We start from the raw sequence: 19,041 nt of genomic DNA on the forward strand, positions 1-19,041 counted from the left end.
GGGTTACCCATTTTACATTACAAATCATTATTTTACTTATACATTAGAAAAATTATTTAATTCATTCATGCATTCATAATAATAAGACAAAGATGAAGAAAAAGAAACAAAAGAAGGCCCAGCTTACAGTTGCACACACACAAAAAGGTTTAATTTCTTATCCTGAAAGAAGCCATAAATTCCAACCTTAATCCTCCAATGACAAAACTCAACATGAAAGTACCACATCAACCAAAAAGTTACAATACAATATCTTTCACCACCATCCTCACCTTTTTTCCCACCACAGAATGGGGTGAGGGAGGGTATATTGGCGGGCAAAGAGAAAGTCTGGTATGAAAGTGGAAGCAACTACCAACAGCGAACAATATAAGTAAAAGCTAATACAAGACGAAGCCAATCAAATTTCAATGCTCTTCTTGATGGACTACAGAGCACCGATACATTCCAAAAGGAACTCAAGAAAATGACTACGGTACTAATTTACTGAGTGTTTTAGCACTGCATTCTAGTATTACCTAAGTATAAATTTCAGTCACCCTGAGTAGCTACCACAAAATACTTTACCCAGTTAGAAACAAACCAAGACATAGTTTAAAATGTCTGTTATGAAAGACTCGGCATCTGTTTACGCAGTTTATATATATCGGAGAGAAAGAGAGATGGATGGATAGATATACTGTAGACAGATAGATAGATATCCGCAATGTATGGTGGTACCCCCATCTATGAGCGTAGAAAAGAATTCGGAATGATCATGTATGCACGCATGGCAAACTCGCACTTGTCCGCCATTGGAAGGCAGCCCTATTACACACACTTAAAATGCAAATGTGCGCAAACACAACATTTGCATGACTAACTTAAAAACAAGAACTTGACATAACTGACCTTGACCTCAGATTCTGACCCTATACCCTCTCGCCACCACAACCATCATCATCATTTAATCATCAGCCTAATCCAACTGCTTACTAGTATAGGTGATAACGATAATAATCATCTCTATTGCCCATCCTAGTTTCCTATCTCGACAAAAGGTGTGGTCATCATCATAATAACATAATTATCTATATATACTAGCTACTTCTCTTTTATCTCAATTCGGGACATGAATCAGAGAAGCTACACAGTCATCTGGTACGTCTTAACCCTTTGAGTACGATGAGTTTGTCAGTTGAAAAAAAAAAAAAAATCGTTCTACTTCGGCAGGAAAAAAAAATAAAAACGAAGGTCCTTATTCCTGGCCAAATACTACTCATGGTAATTTCATAACATTTGGGGTAAAAAATAATCATCTGTCGCTAGCCGAAAAAAAAAAAGTAAAGTCCTTATCAGCTACATGGTTAATTAGCTTCACCATTTCGATTAGGTCCTATCTTTATTTCATTCTTCCGACTCCAAGCGACTTCTCTTGTACTGGGCAAACCTCTCGCGGGGAAAGAGGGAAGTTGGAACAAATCAGCATTAAACTTCACTATGAATGTCCTCCCCAAAGTTAAGTAAGACCGTCAGGTGGCAACAACACACACACACTTTCTCTCTCCCCATATTCCTAGCCCCCATTATCTGCCCCCATTATCTTCACTTTTTTTTTTCTTTCTTTCTTTTTTTTTTTTGCAGAATAAGACAATACTATGGCTCTACATCCCTTCCACAGCACTTCTTCGTAACTAGCATCATATCCTAGTGTCAATCTTTTCTTATATATTAGTGCTTAAGTACTTTAAATGTCGTTCGCTTAGAATGGATGTAAAGAGAAGGCTGTATGAGGGTGTTGTGGTACCGACTGCGTTATATGGGGCTGAAACATGGAATATGGGTGTAGCAGAGAGGAAAAGTTTGAATGTAATGGAGATGAGATGTCTGAGGAGTATGTGTGGAGTGACGCGTATGGATCGAGTGCGAAATGATGAAGTGCGAAGGAGAACTGGAGTTGTTCGGGAGATGGCTGGTAGAGTTGAGCAGAGGGTGTTGCAATGGTTTGGGCATATGGAGAGAATGGATAATGAGCGATTGGTGAAAAAGATAACTAGATCTGATGTGAGAGGTGTAAGACTGAGAGGAAGACCACGAATAGGATGGATGGACAGTGTGAAGAGAGCGCTGGATGCGAGAGGGATGTCTGTTGAGCAAGGAAGAGTGACTGTGCGTGACAGAAATAAATGGAGAGAAATTGTGAATGAATAAGTGATGACGCAGCCCTGAGGGGATATTCTCCCGCATTTGGTCTGATCAGCTAGTCAGGTCAGGTGCGGGTAAGGGGATGGGTCTGTTATGATGTGGCAGGGGTAAACCAGTTCTGCTGTCGGGCCCTGCTGTGGATGTCACTGCTTGCATTGCGCAGTTGACCCTTGTGCGGTGTGATGCGGTGAGGATCTGTCCGTTCTCCCCTTTGGGGCTAAGATGCGAATGAATGTGTTTGAATGGATGAGTAAATGGAGAGTGAGTCGTCCTGTCTCGGCTACCTCCCTTTCCTTGGGGGAAGCAGCTTAGGTATATAGATAGATAGATAGACTTAAGATGGAGGGTGCAATTTTAGGCCAAGTTAGCGTAAAAAGGGTATAGCTTAGTATAGTCCTGCTCCTTCCAGGCGATTTTACGGAACTTGGGGAAAGGTCTCTTGTACGGAACGGGTTAATGGAGTGTATCAAATCCCTCCAGTGCAAAAGTTTCCCCATTGCTGAAGAAAATCGCCTGTGCAAAATAGGAATAAAGACGTAATCTGACGAGAGAGAGAGAGAGAGAGAGAGAGAGAGAGAGAGAGGGACGATTCCCCCAAAACTGACGAGGTTTCTCTTTACGTAATTAGCAGTTCTCAGGCAAGTAATTATAGCTTCCGGTAATCTCTCTCTCTCTCTCTCTCTCTCTCGTACTATTATCGCGCCTAACCTTCCTTACTCTCTCCCCTTCTCCCTCCATCTTTCCCCCTTTATCTCTTTCTCCCTTTCCTTCTCTCCTCCCTCCCTCTCCCTCCCCTCTTCCTCTTTCATCCCCCTCCCCTTTCTCCATCCCTCCCTCCCTCCCCTTCCCCTCCTCTCTCCAAACACTTCTGAAAGCCTGCCAACTTCCCCCCTCCATTCCTCCCTTCTTCCCTCTCCCCCTACCCCTACCCCTCCATCTCCTCCTTCTCCCCTGCCCCCTCCCCGTCAGATCCACTCCACCCCTGATCCTCTTACTCCCCTCCCCTCCTCTACTTTTCCTTCTCATCCCTCCTCCTCCTCCCCTCCTCTCTCTCTCTCTCTCTCTCTCTCTCTCTCTCCTCCCGCCATGTCTTTCTTCTCTGCCTTCTCCCTTTCCTACCTCTTCACCTTCTCACCCCAGTTAGCACCCCTCCCCTCTCTTCTCTTCCCTTCCAAACTCCCCTTCCTTTTCTCCACCCACCATCACTCTTCACCTCTCTCCTCACCCCTCTCCATTCCCTCTCCTTTTCTCCCTCTCTCCCCATTTGAACTCCCCTATCATTCTCTACAACAATAAGCCCCTCCCTTTCCTTTCTCCCCTCCCTCCCTACCCTTCACCTACCTCCTCTCTTTCCCTTTCTACCCATCTCATTCCTCTCTTCCTCCCCCCTCATTTCCCCCTTTCTCCCCACCACCTCCCTTAACCTCTCCACTCCTCCCCTTTTCTACTTATCTTCTTCCTTCCCCTCCTCACCAATTATTACCTATCTCTTCCATTTCCTCCCCACTCACTCCCCTCCTCTCCTCTGCCATCCCCTTCCCCCCTTTTCTCCCCATCTACTCACCTGCTACCCCTCACCGCTACCTCTCCCCCTCCCCCCTCCCCACCTCGTCAATCCACTTCTCCCCCTCTTCCCTCCCCAGCACTCTCGTAACAAGTCTCCCCTCGCACAGGCCTTCCTCTCCCTCCCCTCTCCCTATCCTATCCCTCTCACCCCTTCCCCTCCCCTCTCACTCTTCTCACAACTTCCCTCCCCCTCCCCCTCCGCCTCCCTATCATACCCCTCTCATCCCCTCCCCTTGCTCACAGCTTTTCCTCCCCCTCCCCTCCCTCTAATCTTCACTCATCCCCCTCCCTTCCCCCCTTCTCACAGTTCTTCCTCGTCCTCCTCCCGCTCCCTCTATCTCCCTACCTAATCCTCACTCCTTACCTCCCCCTCCTCCCCATCTTAAACTCCTCCTACCCTCACCATCCCTCCCTCTCCCCCTACCCTTCTCCTCTCATCCCTTCCCCTCCCCTCCCTCTCCCTATCCTACTCATCTCATCACTCCCCATCCCCTCCCTCTCCCATCCCTTCCTCCTCCACCGATTCTATTCTACACCTTCCTCCTCTTCCCCTCCCTTCCCACTCCTTCCACTTCTCCCCTAACCTTCCATTCCCTCCCCTCCTCACATCCCCCTCCTTAGTTCCCCACTCCCTTACTCTCCCTCCCTTCCCCTCCCCTTACCTGTCTTCCACTCTCCATCTCCCTCTCTTTACTCCCCCTCCCTCCACCCTCTCCTACACCACCATGCCCCTGTCCTGTATACCTCCACCCATACACCCTCTCCTCCCCTCCACTATCCCTCCTCCCATCTCCTCCCTCCCTCCACCCGCCTCCTCCCTCCTCCTCCGCCTCCACACGTCGGCGCCGAAGATAGTAATGACGTAACTCTTTAAGCTGCCACAGATTGCAAACCCCACTGTTCTAAACCACGATAGTACACCACTATCACGCCCTCTATCGCCCCATTATCTCCCAAATCTGTGGGGAGTGTGATTGTGGAGAGACAGGCAGGCAGAGTTTTGAGTCGTAACGGCCATTTTGAAAGACGTCACTGGGTTTAAAAATAGGCATGATGTCACCAGTCGGGCCCGCCACCACCACACCACGCGCCAGCTCTCTCTCTCTCTCTCTTACACACACTCAAGGTGCACATGAAACCACACGCACACGCCGTCATGGTGGCTACGCTATGTTATTCACCTGCACGCGCACACACACACACACACACACACACACACACACACACACACACATGATTCCTTTGTATACATGTAAGCAATCATCCGCACATACATACATGAAGAGCTATCGCCACCACACACACACACACACACACACACACACACGTTCATCGGCGCTAACACACGCACATACAAACATGATCACCAGTACTGTGAACACCGGTTACTAACACATACACAGACATGATCGCCTATACACGTACTGTACACACACAGTCAGGGCTGCTCTCTCTCTCTCTCTCTCTGCACTGTTTATGAAGTGTATTATCTCCACCCAGCCTCACATCTAACAAGGGGTTCATTACGGGCTACATTCCAAGGCTGTTCGGGATCCACTACGCATGCGCACTTAACCCCAAACACACTTGACACCCGCGAAGGAACACTATCCCTTGACACAAATGCTATTTTTGTTGGTGTAAATCCCAGGCGAGGATTTTCATGCTTTCTTTCTACCACTCACTTGTGAATATTTACTGTTCAATTTGCGAGGCGCTCTGTTGTCACACACACACACACACACACACACACACACACACACTTTAAAGAATGCAGAAAATAGGCACAATATTAAAAATAGTTTTAAATTTTGTGCCTTGTATTAAGCGAGTGCCCGGCCTAAACTTTAAAAAACTTGACTTCATGCCAGTGAATACATTTGGATATCAGCCTAAAAAACAAAGACTTTAAAACAGATAATACTCAAAACTGCTCTAAATTTATTCATGCCACCATTAAGAACACTACGGTACCAATCAGACACCACTTAACCAGTTTTTTTGTGGTCAATGTTCACCACAGCCTGATCACATTATACATGTGCATCATTCATTCAACAGGCCTCACATTAACTAGTCCGTACGATGACGTCTTATCCTGTTGCCGTCAGACGAGTTTATGCAGCCAGAGAGGCGACTGAAGGGGGGTAAAATATGCTAGAAAATCTGGGACAGTGAGACTCACATTGGAGATCAGGATGACAATGGTAGGATGAGGCAATTGTAGGGATGAAGGTCTTAATATGCTGCAAGACCACACACACACCACATACTGGCACCATCACGCACATACCACTACCACACCCACCCTATTGGCACTACATACCATACACTCACACCCACTCCACCGCCTGCCAGCATCCACATACAGGCAACACTGACAACTTTCACATGCACAACATGCTAACACCACCATACACACTGCATATTATTATCTATATTCTCATACAGAAGCACAAAGCACTCAGTTATCAAATACACATCATATTACTGCACCACACACACACACACACACACACACACACACACACACAACATAGACTAACTACACACATCTACTGTATATACCTCGCATATCTATCTATCTATACCTATCTATCTATCTATATATATATGTTATTTGTTAATATAATCAAACAAATCATTTTTACAATGCAAAGAAGAAGGAACCAAAGGCCAGGGGCCTGCAAACTGCTCTCTCCAAGAAAAATAGTAAAAAAACAACAACAACAACAACAAGCTAACAGGGCCAAATTCAAGATGCATTCCTTTCGAGATGTCTGGACACACTGCGTTTGAAAGACTGGATATCGTAGGCAGTTGGAAAAACGGACAGAGGGAGACAGTTCCACAGCTGATCTGTTGCATACGTGAGCGACTGGGAGTAGCGGTTAACTCTTGCATTGGAGAGCTGGACAAAAAGGGATGAGAGTTTGTTGCTGGACGGATGCTACATGCCCGCCTTAGTGGTGGAGGATACAAGCAGACATCTCAGAAGAGCAGTGACCACTGAAGTAGCGATAGAAAAGAGATAAAGATGCAATAGTGCGGCAAAGAGACAGAGGTTGAAGGCAGCCAGTAACAGGAGACTCCACCTTTGAGAAAAGCTGTATGTGGAGAGCCTCCCCACACATGACTGTACACTACACAGGGGTGAATAAAACCCCTATATAAAGTCAACAACTACGCTGAGGTAAAGAAGACACGGAGTCGGTTTCGCACACCTAATCTCTTGGAAGCAGATTTTACGAGGTATTACGAACTTTCTAAGATAAGTCCCGAGAATGAAACTATACCGTGCCGGTATGTACAGTATATATGAATATCCACTCCCTCTTCGTAACTCAGTTTACACACACTATACCCTATCAAAACAACATGTCCAGTATGAAGATAATAATATTCACCTTAGCTACTTATCATGAGAAGCAAATATGCTAACACTTCAAGATATCTATACCTTTAATTCTGATTACTTACGATACATTCCCGTTGCAACTGAAGCTAATACCTGTGTTTTCTTGTAAACGATCGATATCGGTACTCCATTGCCAGGTGATAATTAAAAGCTCTTACCACACAACCAACCGACAAATATAACATATAACTTGGGTTCATCATTAAGGAAATAATTAATCTACATCAACGGAGTTTGTTCTGAGTTCCGAAACTCATTAAAACAGAGAACGACCAGATATAATCTACGTAAACACGCTGCCATTTTCGGACACAGTATATCTTGGATCTCGATCAAGAGCGAAATTTAACTATGACAGGCGGAAAGGGTCCTTGCTAACTATAGTGACAAATGGGCTGTATCCAGTGAAGAGTGTGTGACAATAAGGAAGTGATGAGCACTTACGAATTCGGTGATTGTAATACGTTTAACTTGATCCGCAGGCCCGTCCACCTCATTCACGTTCGTAAAGGCAAACTAAATTCCTGAGACGCTACGCCGACACCATTTTAATAACTTTCATTTGTTGATATGAAGAATCTCATAAACATATTTAAGAAAAAAAAATTGTGTTGAATGTTGTGAGTTGATATACTGATTGCTGACTCAAGTTTTATATCAATAGAGATTTTAAATTATGAACGGCGATGTTAGGTAACTTTAGAAGCTCCTAGGTAAACAAACAATCCAAGGCATTGCGTAGTACTATCTTATATTTTGGCTAGATAAGTACATTTCTTAAATTTGCAACTTGGAAAAATTTTCAAGCTCAGCAAATGTAGTAGCAATAATGATTTTGAAATAAGTCAAATTATTTGACTGCTTTCTCTAAAGAATGTACATAAATCGTACCATATTCTCGAGAGATCAGCAGTAGTGGCATCGATGTGTCAGAGTACGTGGGCAGGTTTGATACGGCCGCATATTTCGAAGGATTACTACTTAAAGCAAGGACTATGGTACTAGAAGATACGTTCAAGTCAGAAAGTTTAAGAATTTTAAAATGGAAAAAATGTCATGCTAGTTTTGTTTAAATTGAAATATACATCACCGTCCTACCTTGTGATCGATTATTCTCAAGACCTTTAATCACCCAAGAAAGTTTAAGAAAAGTTCCTTGGTTGTACGGGCAGTAATGGGTCGTGGTACGTGTACTGTTACAATACGTCCACTTGTGAAGGATTACTACATAAAATAAGAACCACTTAAAAAATATTTGAAATGATATGTATGGTCAAATTCTGTTTTTCGGTAGTCATATTATGTGTAATTTAGGTTATCTTGAGGAGATATATCTCCTTCTGGGGAGTGGGGGAGGGAGAATACTTCCCCAGTATCCCTGCTTGTCATAAGAGGTGGCCAGAAGGAGCCTTTTTGTCCCGTCATTCTCCTTATTGTTCTTCTCTGCTTTTGTAGCACAGCAGCCCAGGAAGCTGAAGAAAGGGGAAGTGATAAGGTGTGTTATCATTGTTTGCCACAGAATCCTGCAGTAATGTGTTTAGACACAAGCTCGCCAACAGGTCACATAGGTGCATCCAAACCTAACCTATCATAACCTAACTGGAGACTGCATAATTTTAATCACCTAGGATTGCTACTAAGCATAACCTTGAAAATCTTTAGTATATATATCAGCCTGTGAAGGACTGCCACCCAGCATCATGCCTATATTGCCAAGAATTATTTTTGGTACAATAAAAACCACCATGCAAAGTGAAACTATTTCTGAAATGATCATTAGTCATCAGCAGTTAAGAAGAGGGGGGGGGGGAAAGATGAAATTGTCACCATGGAACAGAAACTATCAAATTTTTCCATGACAGGTCATACCGGTAACAGTAAACATCCATTAGATGATATTTGAAATAAGAGCAAGAACAGAAGCATACCGATAGTAATTGCGATGAATTATAACCAAAGAATGTGATGATGTGGAATGTCTGGCTTTCTGGACTAGGAAAGTAGTAGCAAGCCAAGATTTACCTTGTGATATAGACAGTAAAAGCTTGAGATAATGTATTTTTTTTGCACTGGGTTCCCATCCAGATGAGTCTGGTATTGAAACAACTATAACCAGTTTCTTTTTGTATGCATTCTCTCTGAAACTTTGATAATAACCTGCCTGGCTACCTACTAATCAGACTAATCAAATCTCCCAAATAGTTTTTCCAAATTTCAGTAGGAACTTTGAACATTCAATGTTATTAATAATTTACATTTCCTTAGGCAGATTACAAATCAGCTAGGGGATCTGGGCTGAGCACCACCTGTTACAGTCAGTTAGGTTGCACAACGTGGTGGCACCAATATGACTAAGTGGTGGGGTTGTCCAATTATGCAAACATCCCTCAGTCCCCTTGTATCCCCTAAAAGGAGGAGGAACAACTGTAAAAGAAAGGCATCTTCAGCCTGCAGTCCAGTGGGTTCACATTCAGATGAGCTTGAAGCTCCATATAATGCCAGCTTGGGGTTACATATGATGCCAACCTTGAATGTTTGTGATGCCAGACTGGGGTTCCATATGATGCCAGCCTGGATTACCTATGATGCCAGACTGAGGTTCCATATGATGCTAGTACAGTTCTGTAATTACGCTCAGAACCTAAAGTCCTCCTTGTCAGAGACTACCTGGATATGAGGGGCACACATTTCACTGCAGCAGCCTTTTTCAATACACAACACCCCTGTCATTACATGTCAGACACAAAATACCTAGGCACATAAAACATGCAACACAGAAACATTATCAAACATTCCACAAAAATATCCCACCTCCAGATATTTCAAATTAGCAATAAAAAAACACCTACATACTTACTTCATGCACAGAGCAGTACACCACCTCGATCACAACACCATACTACAAATCTCCCCCCTCCCATTCCTGACATCCAGTCATCGAAAGTGTCCTTAAATAAAGATAATTGAGTTCACATAGCTAGGCTAGGCTTAGAGCAGGATGTCATCCAGCCCTCCTCTATTATCAGCTTAGATCTGGATTGGGTAGAACCACAGACGACACATGCCCAGCATGTACATTAGACCCACAGAATATAACACACATAATAGAGCACTGTACAGCACATGCCACACTAAGACCAGACATAATATCAGCGATGTAGGGAACCTATGGGACAACCTCATAGGGGCAGTTGCTTACCTGCCGTTGGCAGGTCTGCTTGATTGGATGGACCAGGGTTGAGCAGCAACAACCACTGTAATTATTAGGATGCTAAAAGTAAACATGAAAACTGAAAAGCATAACAGAAGATGTTCTTCATGTTGTGAAAGCAGTCAGCTGTAAATAGTACAGTAGGTCCAGATACCTGTAGTATTATGCCACCATGGTTGACAGAGTGGGGATGGATAATAATGTCAACAGTGATTTATAAAATGGTGGTTAGTTTTGTAAATCTTTCATTATTTCACTGCACAGATAAGTTAAATGTTTTAACCTCAGGACACAGTTTGGTATATACTTCAAATAATTTGATGGAAATTAGAATAGGTTTTCCAGTTTTATTGAGAGTGGGATGTTTTTCATTTTATTGAGATTAGACTAGGTTTTTTAAACTGGAAGGGTCAGATACAGCCTTCACTACAAGGGAGGGTGGTAGGGTGGTACATGGGGGTACCCATCATCCTTTCACATGATTTAGTTCTCTCTACTTCTTCCATCATGTCTTCTTTTATTGAGAGTGGGATTTTTTTCATTTTATTGAGATTACAATACAGTAGTTCTTTTTTTTTTTTTTTTTACTGGAATGATTAGATACAGCCTTCACTCCAAGGGAGGGTGGTAGGGTGGTACATGGGGACACCCATCATCATTCACTTGATGTAGTACTGCCTGTGTCTTCCCTTATGTCTTGTTCTATTTCTGTGTCTGTCCTCCTTTCTTCCTATTTCTCCCTTCCTTTCTGTCACTATTTATTACTTCTCTTTCCACTTCAGGTGGCTTTGTGCCAAGTGGCAAGCCAAATGGTTTCCTGTAGCTCTGGAAGCCATTTAGAGCAGTGGGTGGTAACCATATAACCAAATAACAGAGTGACATGGAGCCTACTGTGGTGCGTCTGTTAACTGGATGGAGAGACACACATACAGCACCCATCCAGAAACCAAACCACACTACTACCCATGCCTCACTATGGCACTGCTGCTTGAACACATTGGTTCTTTACATACGATATCCTTGCCAGGATGATTACTTGCCTGCAGTTGATGGGTAAGCGTGATCAAACAGATTGGGATTACACAAGAACAACAACAACTAGGGGGTTCTCAGCTGAATAAAATCATGATAGGAAGAATAATGTAGCTTATACAAGACTTCCTTTGATTCAGGAAGTTAAATTTATTCAGTCCCCATTATAAGATTCCATTTTCAGCATATTTTTTCCTGTTTAGAACTACTGTATAATACAAAAAAAATTCCTATTAAGGCTCCATCACTATTAGTAAAGCTGATTTGAAAGATTTCCCCAATTTATGTCACTGGTAGTGTTGAAGAAGCTGTGATATTTTAGAACTGTTCTTGACTGTGTCTGTACTATGACTACTGGTACTTTATTATTTCACCACACTGATGAATGAAATATTTGCAGCTTGTGCATGATGGCTGGTGATATGGCCTTGATGTACCGGGAAAGGAAGGGTTATGTGGCCCAACCTGTGACTTACACCTACCATGAGACCTCCAAAGCTTTCATTGAGGTTGCCACTCAGAAGGAAAGGTTAGTGGTTCAAAGTGTTTGTTTCATCATCATTCTCATCATCCAGGTCCTTTCTCCAAGTAAGGAAAGAGAAAGGATGAAAGCAAGAGAACCATCAACAACATGCCTAATGCAGCAGGCCCCAAAATCATGCACATACCATACAGACTTTGATATTCTCCCTCTGCCTCACGAGCCTAACCACATATTTTTGGGTATTTTTTCTTCATAGGTGTGTATCATGTACACCTGCCAGATGGAGTCAGTTCATTGATTGTCATATTAAATAGGGAGTGTCAAACACGTCTCTGCTCCTTCTTACGTAATACATGCAGCCCGTGAATTCCCTTGCCTCATCATCTTCCATACAATACTCTTTCTTATACAGTACAGATTTTTTGTGTGTGTGTCTGGTAAAATTGCTCAAATTTTACATTGAGTGTTCTGTATCGTTACCATACTCTAGTTCAGTACATTTATTTGACTCTGTGTATTGCCTGACCCCAGACAAACAGTGTCTTGGCTGCAGACCCGTGCCAACAGATGGCTGAGGGACGTCTTCCTTCCTCTGGGCTACCCAGAGTCTGTATCATCAGATTATCTTCATTACCAGTTCTGGGACTGTATTCAGGTTGGTGCACCTGAACGCTGATTTTATGACTCTACAGTACTCAGGATATATAGTATTACTGGGTATCATCTGTATTGTAAAAAATATGCTTCATCACATATACTCGTACTGTATATAGCTTAAATGCATTCATCACATATAACTTAGCCACATCTCTTGTTTGCGGCTTGAATGTCATTAGTAACGCCTCCCAAAATTTGATAGTGAAAATGGCAAGACTTGAAGCAGTACTGTATTCTGTAGTTATCCGATTCCCTGTAAACATTGCTGTTCTCTTGGCCGAAGTTCTGATCAGTGAAAGGTTTGCTTCTGTCCATCAATTTATAGCCAGATGCTTTGATGCTGGAAAGGGTAGCCACAAATGAATTGGCTCCATGTCACCTTGTCCTCTGCTCTCTCTCTCTCTCTCTCTCTCTCTCTCTCTCTCTCTCTCTCTCTCTCTCATACAGTTCTCTACCTCATCCCTTCACTTCAGCCTTAGTCTCCTCCTTCCCCTCCATCTCTCCACCTCACTCACATACACTTGACTATAGTTGTGGTATGCGACTCTGAGGTTGTTATTATAGTGCCCTGACTACCTACCCCTCAACAGTGCGTCTGATTTCGTGTATAATATGAGACGCATGTAATTCGTATGTAATATGTCCATGTATAATAATAATCTATTTCTCCCATCTTTCCTGTCACTACTTATTGCTTTTCTTTCCATTACAGGTGGCTTTACATTGAGTGACAAGCCAAATGGTTTCCTGTAAGCCAAGAAACCATTTACAACACTGGGTGGTAGCCATATAACCAAACCATATGTGCTCCCTACATGTCAAGTGGGTTGGTGGAGGGTTGGTGCCCCTCCCTGTAAAACAAATAACTCAGAGTCAAATGGCCACCCCGTACTCGATTATGGTGTCTGGCAATAGATAGATAGATAGATAATAATAATCGTGTATAGTATATTCGTGCATAATAATATGATTTGTCAGTCTCTCATTCACCATTCTCTCCACATGGTCAGCATGATACTTCATCAGTTCATGCTGTTTTGTGAACAGGTATTCATTTTTTTTAGTTTCTTTGTAAGACCAAGTAAGGTTTTCAGTATTGCTGAGATCTGGTACAATATACAGTACAGTATAGTGAAAATCAGATCCAGTTCAGTTCCAGTTGCTACAGTTACCCAATACAGTATCTTGTTTTTGTGTGTGTGTGTGTTTTTTTTTATCATTCCTTATATTCAAAGCATACAGTTCTGTAGTCAGTCATCATAAAAATTCAGGGATGTTTTCCAAAACATCTTAAATTTTTCCATAAAACTGGTACTGTAATTTGCAAGAAATTGGCAAATTAGCTCAACAGACAGCAATGGAACTCAGATTTCAAATCTTCATGTAAATTACTGTGCACTGAATAGCAAAAAAGAACATTGATATATATTGAGTAGTAAGTGCATACTCTACCGGACTGCAGTGCCAGCACTGCCTACCATGCTACACTCAACTGAAATAATTTTTTCTGTCACCCGACCAGGCATACTGCAGCAATATTGCCGGAGCATTGAGTCTAAAGGCCACTCTGACAGGCCTGGGAGTTGGGGAGGGTACAGCCACCCCACTCGCAGCCACGCTCACATGGCTGCTCAAGGACGGGTCTGGAATGGTTGCCTCTATTGCCTTTGCCTACTGGAGGGGGTAAGTAGTATATTGTCCAGGTCGAGTTCATTAACTGTTTTACCCTACATTAACCCCTCATGGTTAGGACTTCTTTTTTTCTTTCTTTCTTTTTCTTTGTTAATGAGTCAGAGACGAGAGTTTTTTCTGTTAATGAGTCATAAACCAGACTTTTTTTTTTTTTTTTTTTAGCTGATATTGAGTCCTAGAAGCTAAGAGTGTTAATACTTTCACCATTAACCCTTCCATTGTCAGGACTTCTTAAATGTTTTATTCCAGGTAATGCCAGATTAATATAATTACTGTACTCAAATAATTATAGAACAATGAAAGTGCAAATAGTGATGCCATTAATTCTGTCATGGGCAGGACATCTCGGGTCATTGGTTCCAGGTAAAGGTAGATAATTTTATTCTGTTGATACTGAGTCATAAGAGCCTGTGTAGTAATTTACTTTTTTCAATGACACCCATTGCGTTCATTCAGAGTTTGTTGATAGACTGATAAGCTGTAAAACAGGCAGAATATTTGAAGCATGTCAGTAGATAGAAGAAAAAATTACTGGTAGTTAAAAACAATTAATTTTCCTTAATTCACTAGATCTTTAATCCCTTTCATTCTGAGGATTTCATATATTCAGTATTGTACAGTATTTCACACTGGCCACCATCAGATGAGCAATTATGTTCAACTTAGGAGAGACTTTTTAGGCTGAAGAGATCAGTCGCAAATACAATTATAGTCTACCCCTGCTATTTGGGGGGGTTACGTACTGGACCCCCTCGCGAATGGGTGAAATCCGCAAATAATCGGTACCTTTTGCAAAAATCTCTGGTTTCACTGAATTAACTACAGTAGTCCCATTATCCACAGACCCAGTATGGGACCTGTAAATGCATTTTGTGGCACATTAGTACATCCGAAAAAGACATTACAGGATGAATTGCCCTCTTATTTTTCTTGATGTACCTGTGCTCTTGTTCACACCAAAATGTCGTCCAACTGCTGCGAACAACTGTCCCTCATGCGTCTGTTCAGCAGTTTCACTTCATCTTCCAGCGACATTACATTCTTCTGCCGCTTAGGCTTCCTAGCAGCAGCAGATGCACCCTGAACAACATGCTTAGGACCCATTTTTCACAGGGATAAAGAATGGGGTTGATTAACAAAGCCATAACAACACGCAGAACACACGCAGATGCACAGCCCATAAGATGTACTGAGAGTGAAAGAATGTGCTGGCATATGATTGGGTCCTCTCTTTGAATGGCCAATAGAATAGGGAGAAAGAAGACAAGTAGGCAGATTATAAGGGATGCTACCCTTGGAGTCAATCACAAGCAAGTTTTCATTGTGCGAAAAGAGTGGGAGATTTGTGTTGTGGAATACTGAGTACTGTAGAGAGCTGATGCCCTATGCTAAACAGCACATACCTAAACTGTATAGGGCCGTATTTCTCAAGAAAACATGCAAAAAAAATCACTTATGAACCAATAGGAACAGCTGATGGTGTGGGAAAAGCAGGAAATATCTTCCTGTGAATTTTTGAAATACAGTAATTTCCCAGAAAAATCCACAAATATGCGAACCCACGAATAGCTGGGATTGACTGTAATTCCGTCAGGATCTCTCTCTCCCTTCAATGCATTCTTATTTTCTTTCTTTTTTCTGTGCAGTGCAGTTTTACTTAGCATAGGAAAGATTCCTCAGACTGAAAATTTTGTTTCTCAAAAATATATAGGCTATAATCTGTGTGTTTGGTATTATATTGTGTAGAAAATGTTGCAGGGCATTTCCATGGAGTTTCTTGCATCTCTGCATATGGAGAGTGTGGGGTTGCACATCTGTAGTCCTATGTCCTTTACGTCATTGATGCTGCAAACAGACAATTTAATTCAGCAAAAATTGGTGGTGGTGGTGGTGGAGGTGGTGGTAGCTATCCAGAGACAGCTTTCATTTGGGCAAGTGCTGTTCAGAAATGGCTTTCATCTGGACAAGTGCTAAGTGGCCCAGTAGGGCTGAAAGATCCATCCATCCATCCATTGCCAGACGCCATGTATCCCAAACAGGGTGGTCAAGGGCTTAGAGTTAATTGTTTTACAGGGAGGACTGAAAGATGCTTGTATTAATATTACTGCATATACGTAGTAGCTAATGGGTATTTATTTTATAGCAGTAGTTTCTAAATCTGTGCTTTTGATATTTCAACAGAAGCCAGCTAGACTGCAACAGTAAACAGTGGCGACTATTTGCTGATGTTGCCAATGACCTGCATCACTTTATACGTCTTCTGGGTCCAATCCTGCCAATACCGTTCATGACCATCATGTGTCTATCAGCTGTCATGTTGGCCTTGGTTGGGGTAGCAGGAGGTGCTACCAGGGCAGCATTTGCTCAGCATCAGGTATCATAAACACACAGCTTATTTCTTTATCTCTGTCATCATCATCATCATTGTCATCGTCTTCATGATCAGTGCCCTGATGACCTTCCCCCCCTCCCTCCCTAAGGATTGGGTGAGATACAATTTAAAAAACAAGGCATGAGAAAGTATTAATGTGGGACACGGCAGCTCAGTGGGAGAGTACCTGACCAGAGACCGAAGAGTTGTGAGTTCGCGCTGTGCCCAGGTAAGCTGCCTTGCTGGGAGAGGTAGCGCTCTCCTGTCACCGACCTGGTTGTAGCAGCCGTGGCTCAGTGGGTTAGAGCATTCTGATCAAAGAGTCCGAGGTTCAAGTTCACCCAAGGGTCGTTGGTAGACATCAGGAAGGGCATCCAGTCATAAAGTGCTACATGCTCCGAAACCAAAGTCCTGTACCCTGGGGCAACGCCTTAGTCCTTATTGAAAAGGGGGACACGACGTACAACCAAAAAAAATAATAATAATAATAATGCTTCTTACAGACATCTTGAGCAAGGACTGGAAAAACCTGGGGGGGGGGTCCATGGAAAAAAAAAAAAATGGCAAGGGCTGGTAACTGCACATGCATCCTCCTATGATGAGAGCTCCTTGAGGACTAAGTACTCTTGGTAGGCAGAGTATGAGGGTGAGTCTAGGAGTGTCACCAAGTACAGTCACACATCAGCTGGTGAATTTGAGTGGTAGGAAAATGAAAAACAGAGGTAATGGACCTTAAAGGTGGAGATGACACCTTGGTCCATGGGCTGGAGTAACGATGTGTTGGGGTGCAGGTACGCCATCTTAATATTGTCCACCCAGTTTTTCATGCCATCAGGATGGCTCGGGGCATTGTCCACCAAGAGGAGGAAGCAGTTTGCCAGATTGCTTAGGTTGGCATAGTCACACAGGCAGGGGGACAGATAACCTGCCATGTATGATCGGCAGTGTGGAGGTCGTCCGAGCCCTGGAGCTACTCTTCCAAATAACCCCAACGTTCGCATTCATGTACCCTGCCAGTGCCTGAGGTTTCCTCTCTGTGATAATGAGCAGAGGTTTCAGCTGTAGGTCCCCCTCTTCATACGCACCAAGGAGAAGGGTGAACCAGCCCTTGGCTGCCTTAAAGCCTGGTGCATGTACTTCTTCCTTGCTTATGTAAGTCTTATGGGAGATGTTTCTAAAACAGGACCATCTCATCAGAGTCCAGGACCTGTATCTGAGAGTATCCCCCTTCCTCTATGAGTACGTTCAGTTTCAGGGAAGAACTCAGTTCCCCCGTGGTCAACACTAACAGCCCTCCTGTGCATGATCACATGTCTAAGGTCAGCACAGGCCATAAACCATGCAGACTAACCCATGGTGACCTTGAACTTCTACTTGGTCTCCATTCTTTTCTTTTCAGTGAGATTCTTCCACAGATTGAGAACCTTTGAGCAGATAAAGCTACATTGCAGGGCTGCTTTATTCTGTAAGTTCATTAACCCCAAACGGTAGGAGATGCACCATCTCCACCATGATAAGTTTTGTCATTTTTGTTAGGTGCTTAGCAGTCGGGGTAGACATGTTCTGTGACATCGCTAAACAGTATCAGATTTTTAAATTACAGTAGAGACTGTGGACTGGGGCAGCTTTAGGGCCTTGGCAGTCTAATGGTGCTAAACCCAATAGGTGCTACGTGCTTTGTAAGATGGAAAATGTGTAGCTCCTGCATACATCATATGAGCACTTTTTTTTTTTTCTTTCTTTCTTTCTTTCTTTAATGGGTGCATTTCCAATGCTGTTTGGCATCGTAACTGAGCTATTTCCATCACCATCCATGAATTCTGCCACCACCCATTCTTCCTCAGTACTGTATTTCCCAATTATGAGTATGGAGATGCACAACTTCATTACTTTGCCACAGCTGAACTAAAATAAATAATGAACTCATATATGTTTTCCCTATATTTTCCCCTGCACTCTTTCATTTCATCTGAGTATTGAGGAAAAAAAAAAATCCTGTTTTCTTTGCACTTGGGGGGATAGACCAGGAAACCTAATACAGCAGTAATTGGGTTAATTATGTCCAATTTCACATCAAGAGAAAGACTAATCCTTACCCTTTTAAGTTTGTCCTCACTGACACCAGCAGTATGCTGCTTTCCATTATTTCCAAGTTTCAAGTTCCAGTATTTCACACACAAAAAATTACCTCTCCACTTATTACCACACACTGCATTATTCTTTGCTCACTTGCACCATTATTTGGCAAAAGCAGTAGTGTTTTGATGGCCTTGCATGCACAAGACAGTTATGTAACTCAAGGAACACAAGGGGGACAATCACAGCTGCGTGACATGTGAGTGAGTAGAAAAGCAAGATGGAGTCTTCAAAGGGATGGCGCAAAGGAGGCCACGTACACAAATGCCCAGGCTGGGATTTCTGCACAT

At 42.9% G+C, this 19,041-nt stretch overlaps 1 protein-coding gene across 1 annotated transcript in view; it reads left to right on the forward strand.

The window, feature by feature from the left end:
• The first annotated feature begins 8,095 nt into the window (after positions 1-8,095).
• LOC145406550 (RUS family member 1) overlaps positions 8,096-19,041 on the forward strand; it is a 43,991-nt gene continuing 33,045 nt past the window's right edge. Inside the window, exons 1-6 of the mRNA XM_080277665.1 lie at positions 8,096-8,166; positions 8,624-8,663; positions 11,812-11,940; positions 12,427-12,550; positions 14,075-14,235; positions 16,426-16,618. Coding sequence (XP_080133791.1) covers positions 11,819-11,940; positions 12,427-12,550; positions 14,075-14,235; positions 16,426-16,618 — 600 coding nt within the window. The 5' untranslated portion in view covers positions 8,096-8,166; positions 8,624-8,663; positions 11,812-11,818. The remainder of the gene's footprint in view (positions 8,167-8,623; positions 8,664-11,811; positions 11,941-12,426; positions 12,551-14,074; positions 14,236-16,425; positions 16,619-19,041) is intronic.

Source organism: Coenobita brevimanus, chromosome 1 (genome assembly GCF_032717465.1).
Source record: "Coenobita brevimanus isolate Jiangsu-jjx chromosome 1, ASM3271746v2, whole genome shotgun sequence".
Lineage (NCBI taxonomy): Eukaryota > Metazoa > Arthropoda > Malacostraca > Decapoda > Coenobitidae > Coenobita > Coenobita brevimanus.